The sequence below is a fragment of the Podarcis tiliguerta genome, assembly GCF_965153285.1.
Source record: "Podarcis tiliguerta genome assembly, chromosome: 11".
Taxonomy (NCBI): domain Eukaryota; kingdom Metazoa; phylum Chordata; class Lepidosauria; order Squamata; family Lacertidae; genus Podarcis; species Podarcis tiliguerta.
The window spans coordinates 191,271-211,024 of record NC_139544.1 but is presented as its reverse complement, the minus strand read 5'-3'; the positions used below and the strand labels follow the sequence as shown (position 1 = coordinate 211,024).

Sequence of the window (19,754 nt, the reverse complement as noted above, 5' to 3'; positions counted from 1 at the left end):
AAGTCCAGTCATGAACGACTCTGGGGTTGCGGTGCTCATCTCGCTTTACTGGCCGAGGGAGCCAGCGTTTGTCCACAGACAGTTTTTCTGGGTCATGTGGCAAGCATGAATGAGTTGCTTCCGGTGAAACCAGAGCAACGCACGGAAACACCATTTACCTTCCTGCCGGAGCGGTACTATCAGGAAACTGCCATCAGCTCAGAGGCGAGAGGTGGAAGGGCAGTTGTGTTATAGGGAACCCCTGAAAATCTTGCAAAGCAGTTCCTCCTCCGGCGAAGAGGAAAGCCCCGCCTCCAGTGGAAAGGAGGTGCAGGGAGCAGGGGATGCTAGGGAGAGCCTCAACACCGAGCCTGAGCAAACAGGAGAGGAGGGAAGTACCCCTTTGCCAGCGCCCATTCTGTGCAGTAGGTTTCGGCGCAGGGAGGGGCAGAGAAGGCTGAGGGTCACGCGACTGTTATGCTGGGGGAGGTACAAAGATGACCACTCCCAGATTCTGCTAGCGATTGAGCCAGACATGAACTTACGACGCTCTTCACTGTAAATAGTTTGCACTAAGAATAAAGCCTGGAAAAGACAGGTCGGAGTCTTGCCTGTTTGCTCTTGAGCAACCACACCAGCACCTGACAGGTACCTATTTATCTACTTGCACTTTTTGGCGTGCTTTCGAACTGCTAGGTTGGCAGGAGCTGGGACCGAGCAACGGGAGCTCACCCTGTTGCTGGGATTTGCACCGCTGACCTTCTGATTGGCAAGCCCAGCGGCTCAGTGGTTTAGACCACAGCACCACCCCTGTCCTGTTTTGCTTCTAGGTTGGTTTTATTTCCTGGCTCTAAGCCCCATTGTTCTCAGGGGCACATGGTTCCCATCTGTTGTATTTCAACAATTCCATACCAAATGTGCTCTTTTAGTTTGTGTGTAAAAAGATACCCTTTCCTTCACTGCTAGCACAATGGATGTAGCCTCTTGCAGAACTCATATCAGTAAGGAAATATTGATATTAAAGTTTCAGTGTGATTCTATTTATGTTGCCCTTGTAGGGAACGATAAATTCCCAGGATTTAATGAGAACCTACGATGGAGGAAAGAGCAGACACACTGGCGGCAAGCAAATGAGAGGCTAGATAAGTAAGTAATTTAATGAATTTTTATTGCTTTAACCAGAGCAGCTTCTCTCTGTGGCCATCTAGTTTCATTCCTGAACCGAGGCAGAAAACTCTATCCTTAAAGCATCCTGGACTGTATAGCTGTATAGCTGTTCTGTTCTTAACATATGTGTCAACAGTGGTTTAGACTGCAGCCCTGGTAGTAAGTTCCATTGAAGTAAATGAACGACATTTCTGAGTAGACATTTAGAAGAATTTACTGTTAGAGCTTCTTGTTTGCTTCTCCCCCCCCCCCCATAATAAATCTATGGTGGAGGTACCTCTTGTCAGTATTGCAGTGTTTCATTCTCTTGGCCCACACCTTTCAGGTGGTTTGTCAATTTTAGACTTCATGATAAACAAGAGTTATCATAACCATGCTTCGTAAATCCAGACAAGGCACCCTATCTGTCAGAGAACGGGACTCTCTGACAGGACAGAAACAGAGACAGTGGAAGAACAGAGAGAATTCCTAAGAGAAGAGGGGGAAGCAATTAGCAAAAGGAATTCGATCTTTGTGCACACAGAGGAAGGAGAAACACAGAGAGCAGGAATATAGCTGCAGAGCTCAGATAGTGATGCAGACACAGATTTAGGGGGAATACAGTCTCCCAGATCTTATAGAATAACGAGATTAAATGAGAAGCAAAACTACTCAGAAGAGAAGGTGGCATTTTTCCTGTTGGGGGGAAAGGGGGTGGAGCTTAGTTCCAGCAACTGGGTGATCAGAGGAACTGAAATTAGCGGAGCTCCAACCGGAGCTTTTAAAAGTGCCAATAAATCGGGTTCCACTAAGGCTGCCTTGGAAGATGGCCGACAATACCATCTCTCCAGCTCACACGAGGTAATTAAGAGGCTGAGATGGGAGTAATCAGCCTCCCTAGATTCTTCCCGGTGGAAGGGAAGACGCAGTCTCATCCATGGCTGCCCATAAATCACCCCCGAGTTCGAAAAGAAAGAGGGGGTAAGGGCACTGGATGGAAAGCCCTCGAGCGAGCTCGGATCTCCTGGACGCTGTCTCTGTGAGCGCTCCAAGTTCCATTTCTTAAGATAAAAGATTGGATATAAGATTTATTGGACATGCTTCGAGGAAAGAAGGGGTACTTTATCTGCTAATTAAGCCAGCCACTGAGACGCTAAGAGTGATGGATTGGAAAGAAGATAACATCAAAGAACAACATCTAAGCCAGTATGTTGAAACGGAAAGGAAGGGGGGATAAAACTTTTTTCTTCTTCTACGATACTACCTAACAAATCCCCCCCCCCCCCAAGAACCGTCATACTACCTATAGCAAGTGAGACTGGAAAATAAACGCTGTGGAGATAAAAATATTAACTAAAGCCTTTGTTTTTCGAAATATTTGGAAGAAGATAAAAAGACTCTCTTGTGACGCACTATTTAATCGGGATCCGTCATTATGAGACAGACTATGTTGCAGAGATTGATAGTCAAAGGGGGAGGCGAGCTTTTACTTTGTTATTATATCTGTATTTCAAGTTCGATTTGGCAAACCTCCCCTGGAAAGACTAATGTTTGGTGCAACTTTTCTGAGAAAATTAACGAGCAAATGCCTAGACTCTATTTCATCGGAACTGAGAAAAGATGGCGCCTGCCACCCGAGAAGGACTTTCGGATGGATTCGGCATAAATACCAGCACACAAGGATATACTGCAAACAAAAGACTTACCAGCTGCAAAAAAGAAAAAGAAAAAGGGATAGTCATCACAAAGTTCACACAGAGACATAATAATGCTTGTTTCAGCTCGCCTGTGGAAGGAACTCAGAGGCTATTAAAGAAGAAGGATAATAACAAGAAGATTTAAAGAAGGGACTTGTGGACACTTAAAGCAGTAGAAATATGAGATGATTGGACCCCACTGACCTCGAATCAACAGAAAAATTATATTTTGGCAAAATAGTTGGACTTTATGATATGTATTTGTATAATTTGGAATATTTAATGTGATTTGATTGGATTCTTAAAATGGAAAACATAATAAAAACTATTATTTTAAAAAGTGCCAATAAATCTGAAATAATTAACTGCCAGAGCCGTCTCGTTTGTGTGGGAGAGACCCAAGCCTTACAATATCCCACCCATGTCATGTACCTAATGGCAGCAAATTTAAGGGGTGCTGGACAGGCTGGCATACACCAAATTGTCTTCCACCATGTCAGTGTCACTAGCATCTACCACCAAATGCAGCTGCCCCAATCCTTCTTATGAAAGGGTTTAACTAATTCTGTTAAACTTGTTTAACCATGAATCACAGCATCTGAGCCGAATAAAAGAGAAACAAAGAAGATAAATATTTCTGATGATAAACTAAAAGTAGACCCAGCATTGCAGTTTCAGGGTTAGTGTAGGTCCTGTTTCTAAAGCCTAGTACGCTAAAGTAAGAGGCAATTTGATTAATGAATTAATTTGGTAACTTGATTTGTCGTGCTCCTAGAACAAAAGCTGAGATTGACCAAGAAGTGTTGGTTAGTGGGAACCTAGCCACAGAAGCTAATCTGATTATCCTAGACATGCAAGAGAACATCATCCAGGTGAGAAACTGGCTGCATACAAATTCCTCTACCCTTGGAAAGGGAGGCTTTCTTTCTGCCTCTGTTTTTGTTGTAGTACACGGTATATTTAATTGCTATATGTCGAAATTTTAAAAATGATTCTTTGCTTATTGCCCAATTGTTAAGAGTAAATTGTTTTCATGCTATTCCTACCACCCTATACTTTCAGATAATATGAAATTGCATCTTTCAGTTTGCTGTTCAGGAGAGTCCACAGAGAGTACTACACAGGTTTCCTCAAGTCCCATTGACTTCTGGGTCTTAGATCATTACACTCATTGAATGTAATGCTTGAAAATCCCTGTACGTGAATACACTCTTAACAAATCTTTTGTAGCTATATGCCTTCTCCCCTCTACTGTGAAAAGCATCAAGGTAATTTCTGTCTATTGCTTAGGGCTATCTTATTGTGTCAAGACTGGCACTAGTATGGCATAAACTCTGTTTTTTAAGAATCCTCTTCTGTGATGTAGGCGACTTCAGCTATGGATTGCAGAGATAATGTCTTGGGAGGTGTGTTGAAAGTCCTTGTAAATTCTTTGACCTGTGATCAGAGCACAACCTACTTGACTCATTGCTTTGCTACTCTCCGAGCATTAATTGTCAAGGTAAGTACTTGGCTTACTTATGTTATCAGGTTCTTTGTTAGGATCCTGAAGGGCACATTATTGAAGTTCAAACCCCTTGTGATACTCTCAAAACATTGCACTGTTATCCCTGTGCAAGAGCCCTCAAGGTAACCTTTTCACAAAATTGTACATGCATTTGATAACTCAGTGAGTGGAGACTTCTGTTTCCAGAGTTTGAGTTGTTGGTGGTACACATGGCAGAAAATGAGATAGAATAAGATTGATGGGTTATTACTTAGATTTCTTTAAATTTTAAAATAGCAGAGAAAGACAGGCCTTGTTATCCATCCTCAGAAAGAAAGAAAAACCAGAATACAACATTTTATGTAATGGCTTGCTTAGTTGTCATCAAGGTGAAGTTCAAGAGACAGAACTCATTATCTACATTTACCATCCTGCAAATGTTTTATTGTTAGGAATAAACCTCTGAAGAAATTGTACAATGAGATGCCAATGTATTGCCCTCATGCCCTGCTTGAGAACTTGCTGGAGGCATCTCATTGGCCCCTGTGGGAAAGATCTAGGAGTAGTTGGCCTTTGGTCTGATCCATCAGGGTGGTTCTTAAGAAATATATTGTATAGGTGTAAATGTAAAATCTCAGGATAGCCTTTCTAAATAAGAGCCAGTGTTGCCTGAAATGTGACTTGGTTAACAAGTTACAGAGCAGTGCCTTTAGTTGTTTTGAAATTCATGATTAAGCTCTTATTTCATGTTATCTGTACAATCTCTCTTGCAATTAAAATTACTGTACCATTGAAGAGATCTGTCTTCTAGACAAAATGACTTGACACTGTGGTTTATGCTACCATTGTAAATAGTTAACCATGCACCATAGGTATGCATAGTTCATTTTCCTTTGACAATGAAATCCAAAGAATTTCAGCAATGTTAGGATAGCCAGAGAAATAAGCAAACAGAATATCTGGTATAGTGGAATTGTCTTACCAGTTTACAGCAATAAGGGATGGTGGGTGTGCCTATTATACAAACGTTCATTCTTACCTGTCTTCTTGGTGATAGAACAGTAGAGTTGGAAGGGACCATGAGGACTATGTGGTCTAACTCCCTGCAATGCAGGAATCATTTGCCCAGTGTGAGGCTCAAGCCCATGACCCTGAGATTGAGAGTCTCATGCTCTGCCAGCTGAGCTCTCCCACATGCCAGCTTATCAGAATCATTTTTTGTTTTATTGTATTTATGAAACTGTTCTGTAATTAAAAACATTTTTTCAGAATGTCATGCATGTAGTTAAAACTCACAACATGCAACACATCTCTTAGAAGAAGAAAGAAGTATAAGGAGTAGCTCCTCCTCCCTTCTCAAGCTTCCAGCTTGTCACAGCATCTTGCTGTGCATTATATATAATGTATTTCAGTAGAACTGCCTGGCCAAGGGGGTTATATCTGATGTGTGCTGTGTTTGTACAGCGTTGTTGTGGTGCCTCTTTGATGTTGTGGTGCCTCTTTGGAACCATAATCTGGACTGATGAATTCTGCTTGCTGCTGCAGAACATGAAGAATTCAAAACTGGCAGTCATCACTGCTGACTTGATGTTCCTTATATCATTAGATTAGATCTAATAAAATTTATGAATTGCCTTATACTGAGACATCTCAAGGCAATGAGCAATACAAAAAATGTTAATTAATTTAACTTGATATTTAATGTAATTTTCCTTTTTTTATTAAAAAAATACATTAAATATCAAGTTAAATTGATTAAGTAGTGAATTTGGTGAAGCCATCAAAACCATCATACACCAAAATCTTCCACAGCCATGACATGATTATCACAAAATAAACTAAGTACTGCAGCCATTCCCAAGAGCAATAACATTCAAACATCTTCTGATACAGAAAAGTTTTTGCTTTGTTCTTAAATGATATCAAAGATGGTGTCAGGCAAGCATCTCTGAGGAGAACATTCTTTAAATGAAGGGCTGCCTCTAAAAGGATCCTCTCGCTTGTTGTGACTCTGAACTTCTTTCAGAAGAGATGGAGAATCAATACGGTTGCACTGCCCATGTCACTTTCCTGGCACAGGTCACCATACAGGGTGACCTTCCATTGGACTCCAATTCCAATCTTCCCTCACTAAAGGCCATGGTCTGTAGGGCTGGTCTCTAGGGCTAGTCCAGCAACATCTGGAGGACCACAGGTTCTGAACCCCTGGGTGAGGTACCCCTTGTCTCAGAAGGCACAGAGGCAACTTTTTAAAAAATCCTCTCGCTACTACCTGGTCATTTTAAAGCTCTTATGATGACACCATCTTACAGTCTTTTCTTCTGCTTCCTTTAGTTTGGAGAGTTGTTCTTTGAAGAGGAAGTGGAGCAGTGTGCTGACCTGTGTCAAAGACTCCTTCAGCACTGCAGCAGCAGCATGGATGCCACTCGGATTCAAGCCTGTGCTACTCTTTACCTCCTTATGAGATACAGCTTCAGCTGCATAAGTGTAAGATACTTCCTTAGATACTCACAGCCTAAATCACAGATTCAGTGTTTGCATTTATTTTGTTTTCCCACAGAATAATTACATTACAGTGGTACCTCACATTACATATGCTTCAGGTTACAGGCTCCGCTAACCCAGAAATAGTACCTCGGGTTAAGAACTTTGCTTCAGGATGAGAACAGAAATCGTGCAGCGGCAGTGCAGCAGCAGCAGGAGGCCCCATTAGCTAAAGTGGTGCTTCAGGTTAAGAACAGTTTCAGGTTAAGAACAGACCTCCGGAATGAATTAAGTTCTTAACCCAAGGTACCACTTCTACTTCATTGTCTGTTTGTCTGATATAATTACTTTATATTAGCAGAAGTTATTTCCTTCTAGCCGAAAATGGCCTGGCCATGCTACACTGTGCAGCTCTATGCAGTTTGAGGGATACCATATATGATGAGGCTGCACTGGCCCAAGTTTTTTGGCCTTCATGTACAGGATTTGTAACTGAATCCCATAATATGGAACTATATGATACATTAAAAACAGTATGCATGCAAACCGTTAAGAGTAAACTGGAACCTGTAATTGAAAGAAGATAGGAGAGTGTCAGCTGCATCCCATTGCTGACAGAGGGGGAGAGGAGGAGGTAATTAGGCAGGAGGAGCAGTCTAGTAGCAGTAGAAGCCTGAGCTGCGAGAACAAGAAGAAGGAAGGGGGAAGTTCAAGGGGGAAGACTGACAGTTTAAGCTCGGACTCAGAGGGAGGGCCACCGGAAGTAGCCCATCCGATGATGTGCACAAGAATTAATGAGAGGTGTGAACAGGTAAGGAAGTGAAAGTGGGGACCAGGAAGGGGCGGAACTCAGACTTGGCAACAGCTAATTTGGAAGCAGTCACTGAGTGACTGAGTTCCAGAGTGATTTGTGTGTCTTGAGCAATAAACTTGAGTTAATTACTGCCGGAGTTGACTCGCTTCTGTGGGAGAGACCCAACCATTACAGGAAGGGAGAATAATAGTCTAGTAGCCTTTGGTTTGAGAAGAAGTAACATTTTAATGATGTAACCTCATTTTAACTTGTTATTACTATTGATTATGGAAGGAGGAAAATATTCAATTCAGTTTGCATTTAAAGGGAAACCTTCCTAATCTGCACTTTCTGAAACTATATGAGAGTTGAAACACAGCTATCCCTTGAAATTCACACTTGCCAAATGTTTCAATGCAGTTATCCAGTCAATTAATGCATACAAATATGCATGTGTTAGGAGAAAAAGATACATGCATTTGTGAAGGTAATGAAAAAACTGCATATTAGAGGAATTTGCTTTGCAAAAATGGGTATATTTGGGGAAATTACATTAAAATATGTATATTAGATTAGAAGAAAATCAAACTGCAAACTGATATGAAACTGATATGAAAATGTGGCAAACTTAATTTAAGAATGAGAAACTGAGAAAAATCAAAACTGACAGATTTGTACATTTCTTATTTGATCTGGTTTATTAAACTCACTCTTACTTTGGGAAGCTCAGACTAAATCAGTGAGTTTCTGCAAAAATAAGGGAAGCCTCATTAAAACTTCTGCAGCCTATCCTGAATATGTAAGGAAGTCAATCCCAATTGTTGGAGGGAATGTGCATATTTACTAAAGGTGCATATTTACATATGTGGTGGGGTTGTGACATCATCAAATCTTTCTGGAATGCTGTCTTCAAAGAAACAAGCTTGATATACAACAAAACAATTGAAATTTCCCCTGCACCAGCAGTACTTGGGCTTAGGATCCCATCTGCTCATGATTATCCTGAAGATGACCTCTTTCTATTGACTACCGCCTGTATGATAGCCAGATGCTGGAAAACTGGTGTTGGGCTGAACATTGATTCTTGGTATAACAAAGTATGGCCAAAAGTATGGCTCTTGGCATGACAGAGTATGGTCAGTAGCATGCCAGATGAGAGCAGCAAAGGGCAAACACAATCCACAATCCTTTTATAACATATAACAAACATTTATTGAATACATAAATTGTTCAGACCCTTAGAGGTCTGGCATGATAAAAGTCTGTAATTTCATCAGGGCAAGTTATTTGTTGTTTAATGTTGTAACAATTGTTTGCACAAAATTTATCTTCTGTACCATGAAAATAAATAAAAACTTTAAAAAAGAATTAGTGAGATTCCCAATGCCTATGAAACAGAATTTTATTTGTTCCACAAAATGAACTAAGAGTAGCTTTCATAATGCCATGACTATTTGGAAGGAAATCCCATTTATTTTAGTGGGGCTTATTTAATCCATTATAACAAATTCTGTCTAAGCCAAAGGGAGGTTTAAATTTCATGCAAACAAAAACTAGCTAACGGAAAATCAGTACAATTTCATGCAAACAAAAACCAGCTAACGGAAAATCAGTACAATATATTTCATTTGTACAATCTGACACTCCCTTTTCTGTTTTTTAAAAGAACTTTGCAAGAGTCAAAATGCAAGTGACAATGTCATTGGCTTCTCTGGTTGGTAAAGCATCAGATTTTAACGAGGAGTATCTCAGAAAGTCTTTACGAACTATTTTGGCATATGCAGAGGAAGATGTAGACATGCAGCCAACTCTCTTCCCGGGACAGGTAAGGCATTTTGCTACTTTAGTGCAAAATTTGAGTAGGTTACTGATCAAAAGTTAATTATTTGTATGCTCACAAAAATCAGCTGGCATTCATGTGAGGGAGGACGGACGGAGCTACCAGAACCACCTGGAAAACCATTTTGTGTCTTGCTCCCAGCCCAAGGGAGAAGAAGCAGGACCCATTATCAGAGGTCAACATTCTCTGGCAACCTACCAAGACCCATGCTCCCAATGTGGGCTCACTGCCAACCCTTTGTGCCTTTTTGCGCCACTGCTGCTTTCTCTTTTGGGCTCAAGACACCCTCTTGAGCATATTGGGGTGTGCTTTGCCCTCGCGTCACCCCAGCACCCCCCCAATGGCGCTCATCTCCAAGTGATCTGTTTCGGGACACAGCCAAACCAGAAGTCCTTGAAAACTCTGCATGTCTCATCCTCTGTGGATTGTCTCAGAGGCAGGGTGGCAACAATGGTAAGGAGGAGGAGAGCAAAGAACCAGCACTGAACATTGAAAGATCTACCCAACCGGAATCTAGTTGTGGAATTGCTGGCAAAAGGCTCTGATGGATAATGGCATTAACTTTGCTGAGTCTTTGCTTTCTGACATCCTTGGTGTAGTGAATCATTCAGTTCTGAAACCTTAAGGATGATAGTTGTGTTTACTTGCAGGTCTACCACATTATCTAGTTGTTGCCCACTCCCCAAATTTCATAATTGTCACAAATTGAACACTTCAGAAAAAATATTACGATATGCCATTTTTGTAGATTAACCCAACAAAGAGAGCCAGTGTAGTGTAATGTACTGCCATGGTTAGAGTGTTGGACAAAGACCTGGGAGAACAGGGTTAAAATCCCTGCTCAGCTATGAAAGTCATTGGGTGACCTTGAGCCTTGAGCCACAATCTCTCAGCCTAACTTGCCTCATAGGTATCTGAAGAAGTGTGCATGCACACGAAAGCTCCTACCAATAACTAACTTAGTTGGGTTCTAAAGTGCTACTGAAATGAATTTTTTTATTTTATTTTATTTTATTTCGACTGCCTCATAGTGTTGTTGTGAGGATAAAATTGGGAGAAAGGTATGATAATGCAATAAACCAGGGGTTGTCAACCTGGTCCCTACCACCCAATAGTGGGCATTTCAGGATTCTAGGTGGGCAGTAGGGGCTTCTATGGCACAAGCTGAATCTTCCTTCCACAGAGCACTGGTGGGTGGTAAGGGAATTTTACCATCAAGAAAGATGCATTAGTGGGCGGTAGGTATAAAAGGTTGACTACCCCTGCAATAAACAAATATTCAAAATAAAATTCCATCATAAATATGACTTTTCAAATATTCATTATGAAAAAAAATATTATATTTATTTGCACATCAGTAATTTGTTCATTTTAATGTTGGACTTGTTTGTTTGCTTAGGTGGAAGAGCTGTTGTATAATCTGAACAGCATATTGTCAGACACAGTGAAAATGCGAGAGTTTCAGGAAGATCCAGAGATGCTCATGGATCTTATGTACAGGTTGAGCTCACTAATATTTCTCTTGAGCAATTTCCGATGAATGATGCAGAATCTTTCAGATGTAAATTTGTCAAAAACAAAATATCTGCTGTGCAATTAAGGGCATACATCAATGACAGATTTATATCAGTTATCAGTACCTTGGCTTCTGACAAACAGTCCTGGGAATTCTCTATACAATATCTCTATGCCCATTTAGAAAATGGTGGTTATCAGATTCCATGGGGAATGAAATCCTGGGTTAATGCCTATTTAACCAGGTTTAGTGTAGATAAACATTTTGACCCAGATATTTTGTTAGTGAGAAAGTCAACATGATGGGGCCAAGCTTTGTGTTGGTGTGTGCCTTCTCGTAGTCCCTTTACTGTGAATACTGTGAATAATATCAAGATTCCTTTAAATGTTACCCTACAGATGTGGGACCACTTTTCTGTGAACGGCAACCATGCAGTTACACCCGGCTTGGTGATCTGCTTGTTCTCCTCTTGTTCTGAAAATGGGATGGTAGGACCAGAGAGATGTGCATGTGCATACACAGTGTAGCTTGGATCATTCTGTATCCACTGCATAGGTTCTCTAGCAGCGTTTCTACTCAGTCAGTTTTTGCCTGGGATGTTACACATTGACAATAACTCAATATTAGCAGATCTGAAAATATTTTTTTATAATTTTTCTTTCCTAATCTATCTAAAGAGAACAAAGAGAGAATATTATGGAAAGTATTAGAAAGGAGGTGCTTGGAAAGGAATTCTGTAGTGTCAGAGTCATTTATTAGTAAAAGTAATGCCAGGTTTGGTGGAACAAATGAAGTATTTACAATGCTATAGAGCAGAGGATCCCAAACTTGAAGACAGGAGTGCCTGGTGTCCTTTGGTCCCTGGGGTCACGAAGAGTTGGACACGACTAAATGACTAAACAACAACAACATCCCAAACTTGGGTCTCCAGCTGTTTTTAGACTACAATTGCCATCATCCCTGACCACTGGTCCTGCTAGCTAGGGATGGAGGGAGTTATGGACCAAAAACAGCTGGAGAACCAAGTTTGGTAAACCTTGCTGTAGAGAATATTTAGTTAGGCTTCTGCTATCTTCAAATCCACAATTCTCTGTAAGAATTAAAACCTAGCAAATGATGTGGCATCTCCACAAAAGAAAAGGAAGTGCTTTTAATTTAACCCCAAGACAAATGAAAGATACATCTTTTATGTTCTGTTATTAGAATTGCCAAAGGATATCAGACATCACCTGACTTAAGGTTGACCTGGCTCCAAAACATGGCAGAGAAGCATGCTAAGAAAAAATGTTACACAGAGGCTGCCATGTGTCTAGTTCATGCTGCTGCTCTTGTCGCCGAATACCTGAGCATGTTGGAAGATCATAGTTACCTGCCAGTTGGCAGTGTCAGCTTTCAGGTAAAAACACACAATTGTTATTTGTGTAAGTGAGCGTTCCCCTGGTGCCCTCCACTTGTTTTTGTTGAATGACAACTCCCATCATCCCTGACCATTGCCCTTGTTAGCTGTGGATGGTGGGAATTGCAGTCCAAAATATCTATAAGGTACCAGGTTGATAAATGTAATGTCCTGATTGTGGTAGATGGGCCACACAGGTACTGACCACTCTTTTTTGCCAATTATTTTTATTTATTTTCTGAATTACAAATCAGACCAAATTAATTCAATTTAATACAGTTTCTTGAAAAATGGTTTCCTGCTCTCGATATAGGATATGTCCAAGATGTACCCCCACTGCTCCATCAGTTCTCACTTACTCTCTAGTTGACATTACTTCACACTGGCCAATATTATTAATTCAGCTGCCCCTTTACAGCCCTGCAAACAACAAATAACTCAATTAAACCTAAGTATATATAATCCATATATATGTTTATGTTTCCGTTAATATTTGTTTCTAGACTTTGGTGTTTTATTCCAACCTAAGTCCTCTCGCTCTTTGTTCTATTCATAAATCTTTACCTAGTTGAGGGTTACATTGCAGTGTCTGTTTTATCTGTGTGCTCCTTCAAGGTCAAATTCCATCTCAATGATAAGACAACTGTCTTATCATCAAGGTGGAATTTGACCCTGAAGGAGTGATCAGTGATCAGACCACAGTCAAACATTTTGGAGGGCAAAAAGCAGAACTTTTCTTTCAGCCATTGGATACCACACTACTATGCCTTCTCCTCCAGTACAAAATGCATCCATTCTCTCTCAAATTCAGCCTCTCCTCAGCAGTCCACCCCATCGGAAAGTAGTCATAAATTTCATCCATTCACTCCTGAGTTGAGGTGGGGGGGGGATAAACTTAGTAAAACCATATTTAAAAAACCATATTAAATTCCTTGTAAGACATAAATCAAAGGTCTACCTCCCCTTCTTCTTCTTCCAAGAAACAAATGACTACACATGTCTCAGTCCATTGTGCAGTGGAGGGCAGAGGGAAAGAAAACTGCATCCAATAATCATAAGAAAACATAAAGTATCCTGCTCTCTTCTTTCTCTGGTCTTGGCTGTTGCAGGGATTTTCAAAGCTCTCAAATACCATTCAAATACCTTCAAAAGTCCTGATTCTTTCAGCACAGACTGCTTGCATATCTTGCATCAAGAGCGCCTCATGAGTTAGCCAATTAGTCAAATTATGGAGGAACCTTAGTCAAATTAAGGAGGCTCGTTCCTTGGCAGAGGCTCGCTCCCAGGTCGCTCCCATTCTGCCTCCTGAAGTAGGAGACATGGGATTACACGACTCAGTGGGTGCCTTAGCACCTCCAGAAAGTTTCAGGAGGGCTCATGCCTCATTTTCTCCCTCCTCACTGCCTGAACTACTTCACAGCCCCCAGAAACTGTACTGACCACTCCGCTCAGCTAGGCTTCAATAGCAGAAGCAAAGGGTTGAATAGCTTGGAACCAAACAATTGTTCTGTCTTTTAGAATATTTCCTCCAATGTGCTTGAGGAGTCTGCTGTTTCTGATGATGTTCTGTCTCCAGATGAAGATGGAGTGTGCTCTGGAAGGTATTTCTCAGAGAATGGTTTGGTGGGACTGCTGGAACAAGCTGCAGAGCTTTTTAACACTGTGAGTAGTATTATATTCTAATGCAGAGCTTTCCAAACTGTGGAACATGTTAGTGTGTTGGCTGCTGTGTGTAGGTGTGTCATATAAACACTCTGTGAAATTGAACATCCGGCATGCTTCCACTGCGTCTCAGTGCTTCTCCCGGCTTCTACCAGAGTATAGCGATCAGCGGTGTAACTTGTATGGCGGAATCTCAGGCATACAGAATAACACTCCATACGCAGCTTCTTTCTAATCTAAGAAGCTTTATTTACAGCGGCATAATAAATCAGCAGTCCAGGAAAGCGAGAAGACATGTTGTCTCTCCCCTCGTAGCAAAACAGAAAGTAAAAGAAGCAGAAACCCGTATGTGAACGCACCCTGAGGGACAGGACATCATCCCATGAGCTGTTAACCCTGTAAGCTCTGGTTCTCCTCACACACTCCCCACTAGTGCTTTTTTTAAAAAAATGTTTAGGGGTACTCTCATTTTGATTCAAGAAAATCACCATTTTATAGTTCAAATCGGGGGAAATAAATACAGTAAATGGACAAAAGTACAAAGATTCATAAAATGTTTAGGGATCTGTGTGTCCCCCAGAAAAAAGCTGGAAAGGGATTAGTTTAACCTCTGGTTTTCTAGTAAAACTGAATTACCTTGTCACAAAATGTTGCATGTCTAAAAAATGTGTCACCAGCATGAAAAGTTTGGAAAGCTATGCTCTAGGGCCATGCTTGTGTCAGGATTTGAGAGGACTTTTATTCATTTATTTAGCCACTTTTACCTTGCCTTCCTCTATTGTTTGAGCTGGCTGACAAAACTATAACAGAGTGCATGTGTGGCAGCAACTGACAGCCTGCTTCTTTGTTTGCAAGGATAAACATGAATCTGGAACTCCCATGTTCCAGAAGGTGCAACAACAGTAGAAAAATAGTAGGTGTGAAAAGGGTTAAGCAATCCCTGTCAGCTTGTTGTTGAAAATCTGTCTATGTCATCAGAGACTTGACACCGGTTTTAATTTTATATCTTCACGCAAGGGAGGACTGTGTGAAACTGTGAATGAGGTCTACAAGATTGTCACCCCCATCTTAGAAGCACATCGAGATTTCAGGAAACTTTCTTCCACTCACAGTAAACTTCAGAAAGCCTTTGAGAGCATCATAAATAAGGTATGTTAGCTGCAGCATTTGTTGATCATGAATATAAGACAATCTGTAGTACAAAACTGCCTTGTTTCTCTTCTTAACTACTATTAATGTCAATTTGCACTTCATGGTGTAACTCAGATACTGCCTATATTTTAAAGTCTTGCATCAGCATAGATAGTATTGTATAGAATTGCTAGCTATCTTTGAAGGAGCTCCACAAGCACAGAGGACTCTCTTCCTTGCTGACTAAAAGGACACATGGACCGATTGTTTTTACCCCAGTTAAATACTAAATCATTCATTTTTGGTTTTTCCATCAACAATATCCTAACCCAAGGATATTGAACTTCAAAACCACTTAGCCCAAGCTGATTGTCCCACACTCAGGACAAACAGATTGGCTCCAGTACCTACCAAATATTTGACAAATTTGACCATCCCCAAATTTAGAAAGGCAGGGAAATACTATTTAAATTACCTCTTGTCTGACTGGAATTTGTATGGTACTAGAAACGTAGCTAGATTTTGTGCAATAGTCATAAGTCACAGAAAGCAAACGATTACACAGCTGCATAAATTATTATATGGTTCTCAGTTAAATCTCTTATTCTTTTAAACTTTTATGATGTTATATTTGTCTGGACACATATTTCAAGTACATTCAATTAGTATATTGATTGTTAAATCCCATATTGATCGTTTTTATTGCTTATGTAGAAAATTATGCAGAAATTATGGTTTAATATGCTGTCTGTTTGCCATAATAAACATTGACTGATTGGTTGATTGATCAACTGAATCAATCTCTTGTAACTGTGTGTTGTAAGAGAAATAAAGCCAGAAATTAAATTAGCAACAGCAATATGTTATATTGGATGAGTAACGTTTTGCTTTTTCACTGAGCAAGTCATGTTTAACATTAACTCCCCTTAGAATATATGCTTTCCTATTCTTCAGTCAGTTATGCATATTGAAGTCCCCTTGGTTGTAATGGGATTTATGTGCAATGAAATTGAACACAGCATAAGCTGCCTTATCATGTCAGACCATTGATCCATCTAGCTCAGTATCATTGACGGTCACTGATAGTGGCTTTCCAAGGTTTCAGGCAGGAGTCTTACCCCATATCGAAACCCCAAGGATTGAACATGCACCATTTGCAAATAAAGTGTGCACTCTACCACAGAGCTGCAGTCCTTCCCACAAAATTTGAGATAGAATCGTTGTTGTTGTTTAGTCGTTTAGTCGTGTCCGACTCTACGTGACCCGATGGACCAGAGCACGCCAGGCATTTCTGTCCTCCACTGCCTCCCGCAGTTTGATCAAACTCATGCTGGTAGCTTCAAGAACACCATCCAACCATCTCATCCTCTGTCGTCCCCTTCTCCTTGTGCCCTCCATCTTTCCCAACATCAGGGTCTTTTCCAGGAAGTCTTCTCTTCTCATGAGGTGGCCAAAGTATTGGAGCCTCAGCTTCACAATCTGTCCTTCCAGTGAGCACTCAGGGCTGATTTCCTTCAGAATGGATACGTTTGATCTTCTTGCAGTCCATGAGACTCTCAAGAGTCTCCTCCAGCACCATAATTCAAAAGCATCAATTCTTCAGCAATCAGCCTTCTTTATGGTCCAGCTCTCACTTCCATACATCACTACTGGGAAAACCATAGCTTTAACTATACAGACCTTTGTTGGCAAGGTGATGTCTCTACTTTTTAAGATGCTGCCTAGGTTTGTTATTGCTTTTCTCCCAAGAAGCAGGCGTCTTTTAATTTTGTGACTGCTGTCAGCAACTGCAGTGATCATGGTGCCCAAGAAAGTAAAATCTCTTACTGCCTCCATTTCTTCCCCTTCTATTGGCCAGGAGGTGATGGGACCAGTGGCCATGATCTTCGTTTTTTTGATGTTGAGCTTCAGACCATAGTTTGTGCTCTCCTCTTTCACCCTCAATAAAAGGTTCTTTAATTCCTCCTCACTTTCTGCCATCAAGGTTGTGTCATCTGCATATCTGAGGTTGTTGATATTTCTTCCGGCAATCTTAATTCCGGCTTCGGATTCATCCAGCCCAGCCTTTCGCATGATGAATTCTGCATATAAGTTAAATAAGCAGGGAGACATTATACAGCCTTGTCGTACTCCTTTCCCAATTTTGAACCAATCAGTTGTTCCATATCCAGTTTTAACTGTAGCTTCTTGTCCCACATAGAGATTTCTCAGGAGACAGATGAGGTGATCAGGCACTCCCATTTCTTTAAGAACTTGCCATAGTTTGCTGTGGTCGACACAGTCAAAGGCTTTTGCATAGTCAATGAAGCAGAAGTAGATGTCTTTCTGGAACTCTCTAGCTTTCTCCATAATCCAGCGCATGTTTGCAATTTGGTCTCTGGTTCCTCTGCCTCTTCGAAATCCAGCTTGCACTTCTGGGAGTTCTCAGTCCACATACTGCTTGAGCCTTCCTTGTAGAATTTTAAGCATAACCTTGCTAGCGTGTGAAATGAGTGCAATTGTGCGGTAGTTGGAGCATTCTTTGGCACTGCCCTTCTTTGGGATTGGGATGTAGACTGATCTTCTCCAATCCTCTGGCCACTGCTGAGTTTTCCAAACTTGCTGGCATATTGAGTGTAGCACCTTAACAGCATCATCTTTTAAAATTCTAAATAGTTCAGCTGGAATACCATCACTTCCACTGGCCTTGTTATTTGCAGTGCTTTCTAAGGCCCATTTGACTTCACTCTCCAGGATGTTTGGCTCAAGGTCAGCAACCACACTACCTGGGGTGTACGAGCCATCCATATCTTTCTGGTATAATTCCTCTGTGTATTCTTGCCACCTCTTCTTGATGTCTTCTGCTTCTGTTAGGTCCTTACCACTTTTGTCCTTTATTATGGTAATCTTTGTACGAAATGTTCCTTTCATATTTCTGATTTTCTTGAACAGATCTCTGGTTCTACCCATTCTGTTGTTTTCTCTATTTCTTTGCATTGCTCGTTTAAGAAGGCCTTCTTGTTTCTCCTTGCTATTCTTTGGAAATCTGCATTCAATTTCCTGTATCTTTCTCTATCTCCCTCGCATTTTGCTTGCCTTCTCTCCCCCGCTATTTGTAAGGCCTCGTTGGACAGCCACTTTGTTTTCTTGGATTTCTTTTTCATTGGGATGGTTTTAGTTGCTGCCTCCTGTATAATGTTGCGAGCCTCCACCCATAGTTCTTCAGGCACTCTGTCCAGCAAATCTAAATCCTTAAACCTGTTTCTCACTTCTACTGTGGGGATTTGGTTTAGATTGTATCTTACCGGCCCAGTGGTTTTTCCTACCTTCTTCAGTTTAAGCTTGAATTTTGCTATAAGAAGCTGATGATCCGAGCCACAGTCAGCTCCAGGTCTTGTTTTTGCTGACTGTATAGAGCTGCTCCATCTTTGGCTGCAGAGAATATAATCAATCTGATTTCAATGTTGCCCATCTGGTGATGTCCATATGTAGATTCGTCTCTTGTGTTGTTGGAAAAGCGTGTTTGTGATGACCAGCTTGTTCTCTTGACAGAACTCTATTAGCCTTTGCCCTGCTTCGTTTTGATCTCCAAGGCCAAACTTGCCAGTTGTTCCTTTTATCTCTTGATTCCCTACTTTAGCATTCCAATCCCCTATAATGAGAAGAACATCCTTCTTTGGTGTCACTTCTATAAGGTCTTGTAAGTCTTCATAGAATTGGTCGATTTCAGTTTCTTCAGCACCAGTAGTTGGTGCATAAACTTGGATTACTGTGATGTTAAAAGGTTTGCCTTGGATTCGTATCGAAATCATTCTGTCATTTTTGAGATTGCATCCCAGTACAGCTTTCGCCACTCTTTTGTTGACTATGAGGGCCACTCCATTTCTTTTACGGGTTTCTTGCCCACAGTAGTAGATATGATAGTCATCCGAACTGAATTCGCCCATTCCCGTCCATTTTAGTTCACTGATGCCCAGGATGTCAATATTTATTCTTGCCATCTCATTTTTGACCACATCCAACTTACCCAGGTTCATGGTTCTTACATTCCAGGTTCCTATGCAATATTTTTCTTTACAGCATTGGACTTTCCTTTCGCTTCCATGCATATCCGCAACTGAGTGTCCTTTCGGCTTTGGCCCAGCTGCTTCATCAGGTCTGGATCTACTTGTACTTGTCCTCCGCTCTTCCCCAGTAGCATGTTGGCCACCTTCCGACCTGAGGGGCTCATCTTCCAGCGTCATAACTTTTATATGCCTGTTGTCTTTGTCCATGGAGTTTTCTTGGCAGGGATACTGGAGTGGCTTGCCGGTTCCTCCTCCAGGTGGATCACTGTCAGGGGTTCAGGAGCAGAGGCACAGGAGAGGGAGGAAATGGAGAGTGAAGGGGAGGAGTCCGAAGGAAATGTCAGCGATGACAGCAATCCGAGGTCTCTGAGTCTTTCCAGAGTTAGTGACTCGGAGGATTCACAGAAAGGGGCCCCCATAGTCAGGGCAAGAGGAGTGCCCAGGGGGACACCTCGGGAAGAAGGGGCCAGAGGGGACTCAGAGAGCAGCAGCTGGAAATCAGGACCAGCGTCCCCCCCAGAGTGCAGTAGGGGGGAGGAGTCCCAGGCATCGGGATCAGGTGGCGCGCGGGCAGCGGG

General features: G+C 41.4%; 1 protein-coding gene across 1 annotated transcript in view; it reads left to right on the top strand.

Moving 5' to 3' along the window:
• Positions 1 to 19,754, top strand: part of DOCK8 (dedicator of cytokinesis 8) — a gene marked incomplete at its 3' end in the record, with an annotated part of 126,172 nt that overhangs the window by 97,897 nt on the left and 8,521 nt on the right. The window contains exons 32-40 of the mRNA XM_083404612.1: positions 1,038 to 1,125; positions 3,598 to 3,694; positions 4,189 to 4,323; positions 6,643 to 6,795; positions 9,252 to 9,410; positions 10,825 to 10,925; positions 12,145 to 12,337; positions 13,856 to 13,999; positions 15,017 to 15,148. Coding sequence (XP_083260738.1) covers positions 1,038 to 1,125; positions 3,598 to 3,694; positions 4,189 to 4,323; positions 6,643 to 6,795; positions 9,252 to 9,410; positions 10,825 to 10,925; positions 12,145 to 12,337; positions 13,856 to 13,999; positions 15,017 to 15,148 — 1,202 coding nt within the window. The remainder of the gene's footprint in view (positions 1 to 1,037; positions 1,126 to 3,597; positions 3,695 to 4,188; positions 4,324 to 6,642; positions 6,796 to 9,251; positions 9,411 to 10,824; positions 10,926 to 12,144; positions 12,338 to 13,855; positions 14,000 to 15,016; positions 15,149 to 19,754) is intronic.